This window comes from Chelonoidis abingdonii, chromosome 1 (assembly GCF_003597395.2).
Source record: "Chelonoidis abingdonii isolate Lonesome George chromosome 1, CheloAbing_2.0, whole genome shotgun sequence".
Classification (NCBI taxonomy): Eukaryota; Metazoa; Chordata; order Testudines; family Testudinidae; genus Chelonoidis; species Chelonoidis abingdonii.
This window is the reverse complement of record NC_133769.1, coordinates 148,375,774-148,388,676: the sequence shown is the minus strand read 5'-3', so window position 1 is coordinate 148,388,676 and position 12,903 is coordinate 148,375,774. Positions and strand designations below refer to the sequence as shown.

The 12,903-nt window shown below is 53.3% G+C and overlaps 2 protein-coding genes across 2 annotated transcripts in view; one reads left to right on the top strand and one right to left on the bottom strand.

Moving 5' to 3' along the window:
• The window catches only part of LOC116833757 (uncharacterized), a 660,803-nt gene that overhangs the window by 276,564 nt on the left and 371,336 nt on the right, over positions 1–12,903 (bottom strand). The gene's annotated exons all lie outside the window — the stretch shown is intronic.
• On the top strand, positions 9,933–12,873 carry LOC116820762 (E3 ubiquitin-protein ligase TRIM7-like). Its single transcript, XM_032773450.2, has 4 exons — positions 9,933–10,389; positions 11,022–11,044; positions 12,378–12,493; positions 12,794–12,873. The coding sequence occupies exons 1-4, from the start codon at positions 10,174–10,176 to the stop codon at positions 12,871–12,873; spliced, it is 435 nt and encodes a 144-aa protein (XP_032629341.1). The 5' UTR covers positions 9,933–10,173.

Below are 12,903 nucleotides of genomic sequence, written 5' to 3'. Positions count from 1 at the left end.
CCCAGAGACCCCCACAAACCCCCCTGCCCAGCACCCCTCTTGCTCCCTACGCCCAGTGCCACACCACCCAGAGACCCCCACAAACCCCCCTGCCCAGCACCCCTCTGACTCCCTACGCCCAGTGCCACACCACCCAGAGACTCCTGTGGAAGAAGGGAAAGAATTGACAAGGATTTGTAGGGGATCTTAATTCATGTCAGTTTGTTAGTAAGAGTTAGGCCAGCTGTAACCCTTATGACGTGAGATATGTAGAAGCAAGGATAGTGTGAGGCAAGTAAGAAAGAACTGTGAGAGAAGTTATCACGACCTTGCCTAATAATCAAATGCGTAGACTGGCGCCCAGAAGCTGAGGAAAATAAGATAGCAGGATGGCCTATGCATAAACAAACTGCATCTGTTGCTCATTACTATCTGTAATATTGCTTGCTATTGTCTGTAACAAAAGTATAAATGCTTGCTGAAATTGTTTACCTGTTGAGAGACCTGTCCGGGACTGGGGCAATCCTGTGTCCTAGGGTACTCCCTCCCTCAATTACAATTGTTTGAGAATAATAAAGTATTTGATTTTGCTGCTCGTTTTTCAAAACGAAAAGCAAGAACTGCGTTTTTCTCCGACACCCCCCACAAATCCCCATGCTCAGTGCTCTCCCAGACCAATGCCCCACCCACTCAGAACTCACCCACAGATCCTCTCACTGCCTAGTGCCCCCCACCACTCTACCACAACTGCACAGTTCCCCGCACAGCCCTCCCACACTTCCCAGCACCCCAACACACACAGATCTCCCCCACTGCACAGCCGCCTAACACACACAGATCTCCCCACTCCTCCACTACCCAGAATCCCCCCAGACCCACTAGAGACCTACTGTCCCACACCCTAACCCCCAACCACAATAGCCGGCCCTGATAGGAGGTGACCGTGTCTGCCAGGCTGAGCCGGCAGCGCAGTCAGAGCTGGTCTTGGGGCAGGATAACTCTGGCCCCTTGGGAGTAGTGCAATAGCCAGGCTGGAGCAGGAGCACAGCCTACCCGGGCCAGGCTCCCTCAGGACACAGTTGAGCCTCTCTTCCCCCGCCCCCCCCCCACTGCCCCCTGTGACTGGCCTAGCCTCTTCACCAGTCCTGGGTGGTTCTTCCCCCGGGGAGGCAGATGGGGCCCCACATGTCCCAGGCAGTGGAGACAGCTTCAGAGCTGGAGCAGTGCTGGGGAGTGGGGCAGATCCCTGAGACGTGATTCGTGAGATCCCAGGATCCCACCCACACCCATTGGCCCTGTGGCCAGCAGCCCTGCCGAGCCCACATGGTGGCCCCCAGCTGCTGGGTGATGAGCGCTCTAGAGCCAGGGCTGCCCAGAGGGGGGACAAGAGGGGCAATTTGCCCCAGGTCCCGGACCTCACAGGGGCCCCCACAAGAGTTTTTCTGGGCCACTGGAGCAGGGTCCTTCACTTGTGCCAGGGACCCCACAAAACTCTCACGGGGCCCGGGCCCCCAGAGCTTCTTGAGCTCTGAGTCTTCGGCAGCAGGGGGTCCTTCCGCTCTGGGGTCCCACCGGCAAATTACCGCTGAAGCGGGACCCGCCGCCCAAGTGCCGGGTCCAGCTTTGGCGGTAATTCAGCGACGGGGGGCCCTGCCATGGGTCTTCCGGGCACTTCGGTGGCAGGTCCCTGAGTGGAAGGACCCCCCGCCACCGAATTGCAGCCAAAGCGGAGGCCTACCACCGCCGAAGACCCTAGGCCCCCTGTATCCTCTGGGCGGCCCTGTCTACAGCAGCGGCATAGCCAGGTTCTAACATTAGCGGAGCAAACACATAAAAAGAGGCACCACCCAACTTATCAAATTACTAATTACATACTTTTAAATTCATTATACATATTTATTTTGTACTTAAAATAAAAAACACAAGAACGATCCAGCCACAGAAGGGTTTGCACATCCATCATTTTGCAGGAGATCTTTAGATTATACTTAGACATACTTTCGATTCTAGAAAGTAAATGACAGAATACAGTAGTTTATAATTGTCACAGGTTTAAAAAAAAATACTGGCCATTTTTTCTAGTTACTAATTTCATTTTAAAATCAATCAATGAAATGCACTTTATTTATAATAGATTGTAATACTAAAGTCACCAAAAAGGCATAACAAATACAAGTTTTATGCGAATTGGTGAGTAAAGATCTCATAGCTCTTTGGGGTTGGACAAAGCAGTAATTTCCTTAAAGTAGCTTTATTCATGTTTTTTTTAAAAAACAGAAAACATCTCTAAGACAGAGGTTGGCAGTCTAACGTTTTTGAAACACTGAGTATTGAAAGTTAGACTATTTAAGTAATTTAAGACACACACACAAACACACACCCCTACCTCTCTCTCTCTCTCTCTCTTCCTGCTTTCCTATCACCAGTTTTGTTACTACAGGAATGAAATCTAGACATCCTTTAAAAAGGACAGTTACCTGTTCCTTAACTGGCATTCTTCGAGATGTGTTGCTCCTGTCTATTCTACAGTAGGTGTGCGTGCTTGCCACATGCACCAGTGCCGGAAGTTTTTCCATTAGCAGTACCCGTCCGTCATGGGGGAGCACCGCTGCGACTCCTGGAGTGGCACCTCTATAGCGCGCTATGAGGGGAGCTGCGCACTCCCCCCACCCTCGGTTCCCTCTTGCCAGACAACTTAGGACAGAGTACTGGTAGGAAAATGTCCCGATCTATATGGAAGGCAGACACCACCTTTGGGAGAAAAGTGGGGTATGGGCAAAACTGGACCTTATCTTTGTGGAAAACTGTATACGGGGGTTCCAAGGTCAAGGTCCCAAGCTCCGAGACCCGATGGGCTGAGATGATAGCCACCAAGAATGCCACTTTCCAGGATAGGTGGGACCAAGAACACATGGCCAAGGGTACAAAGGGAGGACCCGTGAGGTGGGATAACACTAGGTTCAGATCCCATTGTGGGACCAGGGCCCTGGCATATGGGAATGCACAATCTAGGCCCTTTAAAAAACGGGAGGTCATTTGGTGGAAGAACACCACTTGATCTTGCACTGGAGGGTGGAATGCCAAAATGGAGACTAAATGGACCCTGATGGAGGCAGGAGCTATCCCTTGGGTTCTAAGGGACAGGAGGTAATCGAGAATAAGCTGGAGGGATGCGGATGTGGATGACAGGGAGGCGCCCTGCTTCCCTGCCCACCTGGAGAATCTAGACCATTTGGCAAGGTACATCCACCGTGTGGATGGCTTTCTGCTCTCCAGCAAGATTTGTCACACGTCCTCTGATCACCTTTCCTTCTCCTGATTTAACCATGAAGCAGCCACACTGTCAGGTGGAGCGCGGCCAGGTTGGGATGGAGAAGGCATCCCCTGTCCTGGGAGAGGAGGTCCAGACAAAGCTGCAGCCTTCGCAGAGGAGCCGCTAAAAGCTGCAGAAGGGTCCCATACCTATGTTAATGGGCCCAATCAGGGGCTATGAGGATAATCCTCGACCTGTCTGCCCTTATTTTCTGCAGAACCTTGCCTATCCAGGGGAAGGGTGGAAAGGCATAGAACAGTTGTCCTGACCACCGGAGGAGTGCATCCGAGATCGCGTCCCTTTCTGCCCCTGCCCTGGAGCAGAACTGGGGGCAGTGCCTGTTCTGGGCTGTAGCGAAGTGGTTGACCTGGGAAGCTCCCCACTCTTGAAAGAGCTGATGGGCAACCTCCCAGTGGAGTGACCTCTCGTATTGGTGGGAAAACACCCTGCTGAGGTGATCGGCTCGCACATTGCGTGTGCCAGGTAGGTGGAAAGCCCGTAGGGAGATACTGTGGGCTATACAAAACTCCCAGGGGTCCAAGGCTTCCTGGCACAGGGCCGAGGAGAGCATGTCCCCCTGCCTGTTGAAGTAATACATTGCGGATGTGTTGTCCATGAGGACTCTGACCGCCTATCCGCGAAGATGCAAACTGAATGCTATTCACGCCAGGCGTACTGCCCTGAGCTCCCTGACGTTTATGGGCAGAGACAATTCCAAGGTCTACCACCTGCCTTGGGTTTGAATGTCCCCTATACGGGCTCCCCAGCCCAGGTCTGAGGCATCCAAGTCTAGTGGTGTCTCGGAAGGGGATCTCATTTACCATATTGCTTGGGAGGGACCACCATTGCAGCGCCGTCATCATGTTGGGTGGCATTGTGACTACCTCGTCCAGGCTGTCCCTGGAGTGGGAATACTGGGAGGCCAACTAGAGTTGGAGGGGCCTCATTCTGAGTCTGGCATGTCGCACCGTGGACTTGCATGCTGCCATGTGACCCAGGAGTTGAAGGCACACCCTTGCCGTTATCACGGGGAAGGTCGTAACTGAGGCTACGAGACTTTTGAGTGTCTCAAATCTGTCCTGAAGAAGACAGCTGTGATCTCTACGGAGTCTAGCAGAGCCCCTATGAAGTGTATGTGCTGGGCCAGTACCAACGTGGACTTGGCCTCGTTCACTACAGGGCCCAGACCCACGCCTGTGGACAGCAGGAATTGCATCTGGGCCTGCACCTGGGACTGAGAGCTGCCCTTGAGGAGCCAATCATCCAGGTAAGGGAAAATTTGCAGCCTGTGCCTCCAGAGGTGAGCTGCCACCACTGCCATGCATTTGGTAAAAACCCTGGGGGCCGTGGAAAGGCTGAAGGGGAGGACTGCAAACTGGTAATGGTCCGACCCTAACAGGAAGAGGAGGAAGCGCCTGTGGCCCTCAAAAATATGGATGTGGAAATACACAGCCTGGAGGTCCAGGGATGCAAACCAATCCCCCCAGTCTAAGGAGGGGATGATGGAGGTCAGGGATACCATGCGGAACTTGTAGCAGACCATAAACCTGTTGCAGTCCTGCAGGTCAAGGATGGGCCGAAGCCTGCCTTTTACCTTTGGGATCAAGAAGTCCTGGGAGTAAAATTCCTTGCCCTGAAATTCCACTGGTACCCTCTCCACTGCACCCAGGTTGAGAAGGCGCACCACCTCTTGGTTTAGGAGGGCGGCATGTTTCTGGTCTCCGAGGTCCTTCCGGGGTGAGGGGTAATAGAGGGGGGAGTGAGGTGAACTGCAACATGTAGCCCCTGGAAATCATGCTGAGAACCCACTGGTCCAACGTTATACAGGACCACAGCACTTGGAACACAGATAAACGGTTGCAGAACACAAACTTTATTAATTGAGGGGTGTCCGTGGCAACAGGCCTGGTGCCACCCTGCAAAAAGGCCAAACCGCCTCTTCCCGTGCCTCTTGCCTTTTGAGGGGCCTGGTCACAGAGCTGAGCGGGACTGATGCTGAGACCTGTGTCTCTGCTCCCTCGGTCGCTTAGGAGGGGGTTCATATTTACATCTAACTGGGGGAGCGGAGGTCTGCGGCCTAGGTTTGTCCTTCACTGGAGGGACACATAGGGCCAGAGTTTGCAAGGTGGTATGGCAGTCTTTCATCCCATGCAGACGAACATTGGTTTGGTCCGCTAACAGTGCTTTCCCATTGAAAGGAAGGTCCTGCATCAGAGACTGAGACTCTGCAGACAGACCAGACAGGAGAAGCCACAATGCCCTTCGCATGGATACGGCATGGGCTGCCATGTCCGCCACGTCAGAGGTGACTTGGAGGGCTGCTTTCGCCGCTGCTGCCCCTTCTTCCACCAGAGCCTTGAACTCTTTTTTGTCCTGCTCCGAGAGAAGAGGCTTGAATTTCGATAGAGACCCCCACAAATTAAAATCATAGCGGCTCAACAGGGCTTGGTGATTGGCCACCTAAAGTTGAAAGCTTGCAGAAGAATAAACTTTCCTGCCAAAGAATCAAGTCTCTTGGCATCTTTGTCCTTGGGGGTAGGTGCAGGATGGCCATGGCATTCCCGATGGTTGACTAACTCCACCACCAGGGAATTAGGTGCTGGGTGGAAGTACAGGTACTCATTTCCCTTAGCCGGAACAAAGTACTTTTTTTCTGCTTTCTTGGAGACGGGCACCAAGGAAGCTGGGGTCTGCCACAGGGCAGTCGATATGTTGGCCACACCTTGGTGAAGGGGTAAGGCCACACGGCCCGGTGCCAAGGAGAACAGAACATTGGAAAGGGTGTCTGACGGGTCCTCCATCTCTTCAGCCTGAAGTTAGAGATTCGAGGCTACCCTTTTGAGGAGCTCCTGGTGAGCTTTAAAGTCCTCTTGTACAATGGAAGGAGGTGCCGCTATGGTCTCCGGTGCCAGCGAGGGGCTGGTCTGGCTACCAGGGCATCAGGAGGTGCTGCTGGTTCAACTTCCAAGAATGAGTCTGGGCCCAGTGCTGCCGGTTTGGTGCTCGTCGACTTCTGACTCTGTTGAGGAGCAGAGGACACTAAATGGGTCTGGGACGCCCCGGCTACCAAGCAGGGGTCTCACCTAGGCAGGCAATTGCGGCCACGGTGCCCATTGACACCATTGGCCCTGCCACAGTGCCCCTTGCCACTGACTGGCTTGGGTGCCGAGCGGTGCAGGCTGCTCTTGGGGCCTGGAGTGGCTCAGGGATGGGTGGCTGGGGCCCGAGGCTGAGGTCGCCATTGACCGCATTGTGCCATTGGAGCAATGGGAACATCTACGTTTGTGCCAGTGCCGACCTTGAGATCTGGACCTCAACAATGATGAGGAGCAGTACTCGATCGAAGTGCTGCTCTCATAGTCGTCCCAGCAATCCTAGCTTCGACGCTTCGGTGCCGGTAAAGCCCAAGAAGAGTTCTGTCTATGGTGTCTAGCGGAGCGGGCATTCAAGCCCGAGCATCCATAACGATGGCATCGGGATCTGCTCCTGTAGCTCCTCTCCGAAGAGGAGCGTCAACGCCACTTGTCTTGGTGCCTGCGTTCCTGATGGGGAATGGAGCATCTTTGAGGCTCCTGTGCAGGCGAGTCAGCCAGTCTGATCAGCATGGAGGACTGACACGAGCTATGTGAGGACCTTGGTGAACAGGGTCTGAGGACGGGCTGTCTCTTGCTGGGGAGGGCTGGTGTGCTCCCAACAGCGGCTTCTCTTGGGACCGGGGACCCATCTCGGGCTGCGCACTCAGCACTGGCAGGGAAAGGATCTCACGCGCGGCCTGTGCAGCCTTCAGCGTCAACGGCATTCTCACCGCGGTAGAGGCACGCACAGACGGGAGCAGACTACACTCAGCGCAAGTTGAAGGTCTGGGTTCCGGGGGCAGGGGTGGATCGTGGACTCCCAGCTTGGGTCCGGACTCACCCCTGTCCTTTTGTCAGTGCTTCTGAGTCTTCCCTTGCTTCTTAGCAGGTGAGCAGTGTCGACTAGTGGACAGCGCCTCGCTCTGCACCGAGGATGAGGCACCCAGTGCCAAGTTTGATTGACGTGCCGGGGCCGGGGCCAATTCAGATTCCATCAGCAGGGCCTGGAGCTGGATATCTTTCTCACATTTCGTTCGAGGGTTGAACGACTGACAGATCTTAAAGCGATCAGTTACGTGAGCCTCACGCAAGCAGCGAAGACACTGAGTGTGCGGGTCACTTCTTGGCATAGAACTGCGACAGGAGTCGCACGACTTGAAGCTTGGGGAACAGGGCATGCCCCGCACCAGGCAACAAACTAAAGAAGTTATCCAACAAAGGAGAAGATGATTACTACTAAGACTACTAGAAGGGCTACAGCAAGGCTGGAGCACAAAGTCTGGATTACCTTCACTGGCGGCAAGAAGGAACTGAGGGTGGGGGGAGTGTGCAGCTCCCCTTATAGCTCGCTATAGAGGCGCCACTCCAAGGGTTACAGTGGTACTCCTCCACTACGGATACTGCTAAGGGAAAAAATTCTGGCACCGGTGCACGTGATGAGCACAAAAACCTACTGTGGAATACACAAGAGCAATCACTCAAAGAAGAACAGCTAGTTCCATATTGTTCTTCAAACATCAGATCACTGAAATGCAGCTGTGCATTTGAGATAGTATATGACTGTAGTACATTTTGCACTTCCTGCATCTACACTGACATCAGGAGAGGAGAAAAGGATAAGACTGTCCCTAGCATATATGATTAAAAAAAAAGGCAAGACACACCCACTCACTATCAATGAAACAAGAAGGGAGAACAGTAGCTGGGGCCAAGAGAGAAGATGCAATGAAACCCTTCTGTACTCACACACATGTTCAAGCAAAAAAGTGAAAGAGCGTGCCTCAATCATCCAATAGCTCAATTTGGAACACTAGCCAGGAGGAAGCAGATTGTGAGTGTTTTCGACCACAAACTCCATCCCTCCCCATTTGCAACCCCATGGACCAGGAAGCAGATTGTGAGTGTTTTCGACCACAAACTCCATCCCTCCCCATTTGCAACCCCATGGACCAGGAAGCAGATTGTGAGTGTTTTCGATCACAAACTCCATCTCTCCTGATTCGCAACCTCATGGACCAGGTCGCAGCAAGTCCTGAGCATGAGCCCAGATGGTTACGTTGCATGGCGGAAACTGCACCTAGTTCCAAAACGGGAGGGTTGATGGATGTGTTGTCACACCAGGAGCTGCAGGAGAGGCCCAGAGCACAGCTCCGCTGCAGCGCTTAGAGCCCAGGCTGGACCTGGGAGCAAGGGGCTGGGGGAGCCGGGTGAAGGGGATCTGGGGTGTCAGAGCCTGGCTGTGGTGGGGAGCGGATGGGTATGAGGACTGTGGGGCTGCTGGGAACTGGGAGTTTGGGGTGTGGTGGGGGGTCAGGGCTGGGGATTGGGGATGTGTGGGGGTTCCATGTTCAGATCTGGCCCTGTGGGATCTTTAGAGGCTGGAGCTTGGGAAAGTGGGGGACTATCTGAAGTTGGCTGCTTGGGATGTGGGTGAGGCCCCGGGGAGCTGGGGGTTGGGCTGCACCCCTGTCACTGCAGCCTGGGGCCCTGTGTTTTCTCTGGAAAAGCTGCTCCCTGTTTCACCAGCTCCTCTCAGTCTGAGTCCCAGTGACTCTGCACAGGCGTCTGCAGGGCAGGACGGGCCCTGGAGTGTCCCTCCTGTTGGTGATGTACAGCTCACCCCGGCCCTGATCCCTCCAACCTTCCTGGGATAAATGAACTTCCCATCACGCACCCCAAGAGATCTTGTGTTCTGGTAAATAACTCTGCCACTTTCCCCAAGGCTCATTTATGATTTTCCCAGTTACCAAGCAGATCAACTTCAATGCTGATAAATGCAAAATAATGCACATTGGAAAAGAGAATATCAAATGCACATAAAATGATGGGGTCTAAATTAGCTGTTACCACTCAAGAAAGAGATTTTGGAGTCACTGTGGATAGTTCTCTGGAAACATCCACTCAATGTGCAGCAACAATCAAAAAAGCAAACAGAATGTTGGGAATCGTTAGGAAAGAGACAGACAATAAAACAGAAAATATCCTATTGCCTCTATATAAATCCATGGTACCTCCACATCCTGAATACTGCCTGCAGATCTGGTCGCCCCATCTTAAAAAATTATATTGGAACTGGGAAAGGTTCAGAGAAGGCAAACAAAATGATGAAGGGTCCAGAACAGCTTCCGTATGAGGAGAGATTAATAAGACTGAGGCAATGGCTACACTCCGCAGCTTTTAGTGACATGGCTGTGGCGCTCCAGCCGTGCTGCTGACAGGCACGCAGTGTAGCTGCTGTTTGTCGGCAAGAGAGAAGTACCAGTGTAGACAAAGCCTGAGACTGTTCAGCTTGGAAAAGAGATGACTAAGGGGGAATATGGTAGAGGTCTATAAAATCATGAATTGTGTGGCAAAAGTAAATAAGGAAGTGTTATTTCCTCCTCATAACACAAGAACTAGGGGTCACCCAATGAAATGAATAGGCAGTAGGTTTAAAACAAAGAAGAGGAAGTATTTCTTCACACAACACACAGTCAGCCTGTGGAACTCCTTGCCAGAGGATGTTGTGAAGGCCAGAACATTAACAAGGTTCAAAAAAGAATTAGATAGGTCTATTAGTGGCTATTAGCCAGGATGGGCAGGGATGGTGTCCCTAGCCTCTGTTTGCCAGAAGCTGGGAATGGGCGGCAGGGGATGGATCACTTGATGATTCCCTGTTCTGTTCATTGCCTCTGGGGCACCTGGCATTGGACACTGTCAGAAGACAGGATTCTGGGCTAGATGGACCTTTGGTCTGACCCAGTTTGGCCGTTCTTATGTTCTATGTTCCCCTGTTACTGAGCCGCCCTTTCCCTGTTGCAGAAACAGATGGAAGCAGAGAGGCAGAAGATTGTCTGGGAGTGGCAGGAGCTGCTAGGGTTTCTGGAGGAGCAGAAGCAGTGGCTGCTGTCCCGACTGGAAGAGCTAGAGAGAGCCATTGTCCAGAGAAGGGATGAGGGCATCTGCAGTCTGTCCTGGGAGATTCCCCTGCTCAGCGAGAGGGGAGGAGAGAAGGGGCAGCAGCTGCTGAGCCAATTCCTGCAGGTCAGGCTGTCATTGCAATGATCATACGCAGTGTTTCTATAGGTGCTTCTGAGCCCTGGACCCCAAAGTACTTTACAGAGTGGGGTCAGGGGCATTATCCCTCTGAGACAAATGGGGAAAGTGAGGCAGAGGGAGGAACAGAGCCCTGGCCCAGGTCACACAGTGAGTCTGGCAGCAGCGCCGGGGATGGGTCCTGGGAGTCCTGGATGCTGCAGCCCCAAGACCTTCTCTCCTGGAAATCTCGCTCTGCATTTGCACTTGGAGAGTGAAATCCCCTCTCCCACCATGCTGAGATCCCGAGCCAGGCCTCAGGCCCCTCTCACCACAGGTTAACGGGTTTAGTGGGGCTAGGGGGCTTCTGGGTCTCTTAGCACTGAGAAGAATTTGATTCTCAATGCAGAGAAGTATCTTCTGCCTGTAAAGTGCCGGGGAGAAGATTTCTGCAGTGGCGACCTGCTCGCGGGGATTGCTGGGGCTGCATAGGGAAAGTGCCTGGGGGGAGGAAGGGCAGCTGCTCTGAGAATGTAAACCTGAAATTTCCATATTGCTCGAGGCCTCAGTGGTGACCCCTGCAGAGGTCTCCCCACCCAGGGACACTCCCCCAACGGCCTCCTCTTTCTCTCCCTCTTTAGGATGCTGGGAGCACTGGGGGCAGGTAAGTCCTGGGCTCCATTTCGCTCCCTCTCATGGACCGTTAGGTTTGATAATTGCACTGGATAGGAAGCTTCCCCCTGCCCTTGGAGCGTGTGATTCTGACTCCCCTAGTGGCTGACTCAGGTAGGAGAAGAGCCTGTTACTGTCTGATCGCTAACGAGGTTACAGCAGGGCTGCTAGACACAGGGCCGATGGGACAGACCAGGCCTGTCTCCTGGACTGACGTGGCCGTGTCAGGTAATCCGAGGGCGCAGAATCTCAGCTTTCACGTTTGTTAAAGTAAGTTGTTGGCCCTCAGTACCTCCCCAGTGTAAACGGAGACAGCGTTGCCTTGCTGGGGCTGCCAGCAGCCTGAAGCCGTAGCTGAGAGAGCGTGAACTCTCCTGTCCCCTGTTAATGTCATTGGGGTGTCAAATGAAATGGCAACACTTTGATGTCAACATTCAATGTTCCCTGGCTGATCACTCGAGCAGGTGGAACGAGGAGGGGGCGGGAGTGAAGCCTTTGTAGGGTGGGAATAGCGGGTTGTTGTAGAGAGGGAAGAACAGAGGGGAGAGACCACAACAAGGAAGCAGGAGAGAAAAGAAGAAAGGAGGATGGTAAAGGAAGGGAAACACAAGGAAGAACTAGCAGGGCCCTACAGGGTGTCCGAGAAGGGGCTGTTTTCCTCCTGAGTGACACTGAGTGTGACAGACAGAGACTTGACAAAATACTAAGAACTAAAATTTTATTTCCGATATGAAGGGCAGATTCTCCCCTTGTTCTTTGTATGTGGGTGTCCCATGGAGAGCAGTGGGTGTTCTGCTGTGAATGGAGCAGGGCACAGAGTCCTAACCTGATGCCCTGGGCCACTGACCATAACGGACAGGGCAATCTGGCCCTCTCTGCCAAATGAGCTGGACACCCCAGGGTTACTGCTTCAGCTGAAGGGTTCAGGGGATTTGGCATTAAAGGGCCCACGTTCATTCCCTGCTGGAGCCCTGAGCTCTGTCTGTGGCCACTATCAGCACGTAGTATCTGCCCACTCTTTGGTCTGTATCTCCTCCCTTTCCACATAATCCCAATACTGGTGGCCCTTGTTACTGCAATAAACCAGCGTAGGGGGTAGCTCTTCCCCCCCCCCCCCCCGAACCAGATCATCCCTGAGAAAGCTCCTGAACAATGTGTCTGTTCCTTGCTCTAGTGTCTCCCCACTTCCTGTCTCTCTGGGGAGCACATGGCTCAGGTGACTCACCATGACAATGACCATCTCAGGCTACAAAGCTCAGATCCAGGTTTCCTGGAGTTTGGGGATTGCTGGGCTCAGGCCTATTTCTCACCCCTCCTTTCCCCAGCGGCGAGGACAGGATGTTTCGGAAGCCAGAGCCGGCGTTTGTGGAGCTGGAGAAGAGACTCAGCGATTTCTCTCTGAAAAGTGCCATGCTACAGGAGGTGCTGCTGGGATTCAAAGGTGAGTTGGAGTCTGGGGGTGGCGTCTCCTCTGGTTAGAGCGACCCTCGCCCTGGGGAGGAGTCGAGGACTGTAGTGATGTCACTGATCCTCGGCTCCATCTCACAGCCCAGCTCAGCGAGTCACCCTTCCCCATGGAACAGCCCTGTGGGGCTGGCTCTGTCTGCAGCGGCTGCCTTATTGGCCTCTGATCTCTGTCACCGTCTCGTAGTTAACAGCAGTTCCATTAATAAGCAATGGGGATTTCTCCATGAATGCGAAGGGCTGAATTCTCACCTCTCCCATCTTCTCCTTCCCCTAGCGATGCTGCGACGGGGGCTGGGGAGCGACATAGGTACGTGTCTGTCTCTGACTGGCCATGGGGAGATTTCAGAGCAATAACCATGTGTAGTAGAGCGTGACCGGGGCTCA

Coding starts and splice junctions, on each gene's coding strand:
- LOC116820762 (XM_032773450.2), top strand. CDS start 10,174: ATGGAAGCAGAGAGGCAGAAGATTGTCTGGGAGTGGCAGGAGCTGCTA. Junction 10,390..11,021: donor TGCTGAGCCAATTCCTGCAG/GTCAGGCTGTCA, acceptor CTCCCTCTTTAG/GATGCTGGGAGCACTGGGGG. Junction 11,045..12,377: donor GCTGGGAGCACTGGGGGCAG/GTAAGTCCTGGG, acceptor TCCTTTCCCCAG/CGGCGAGGACAGGATGTTTC.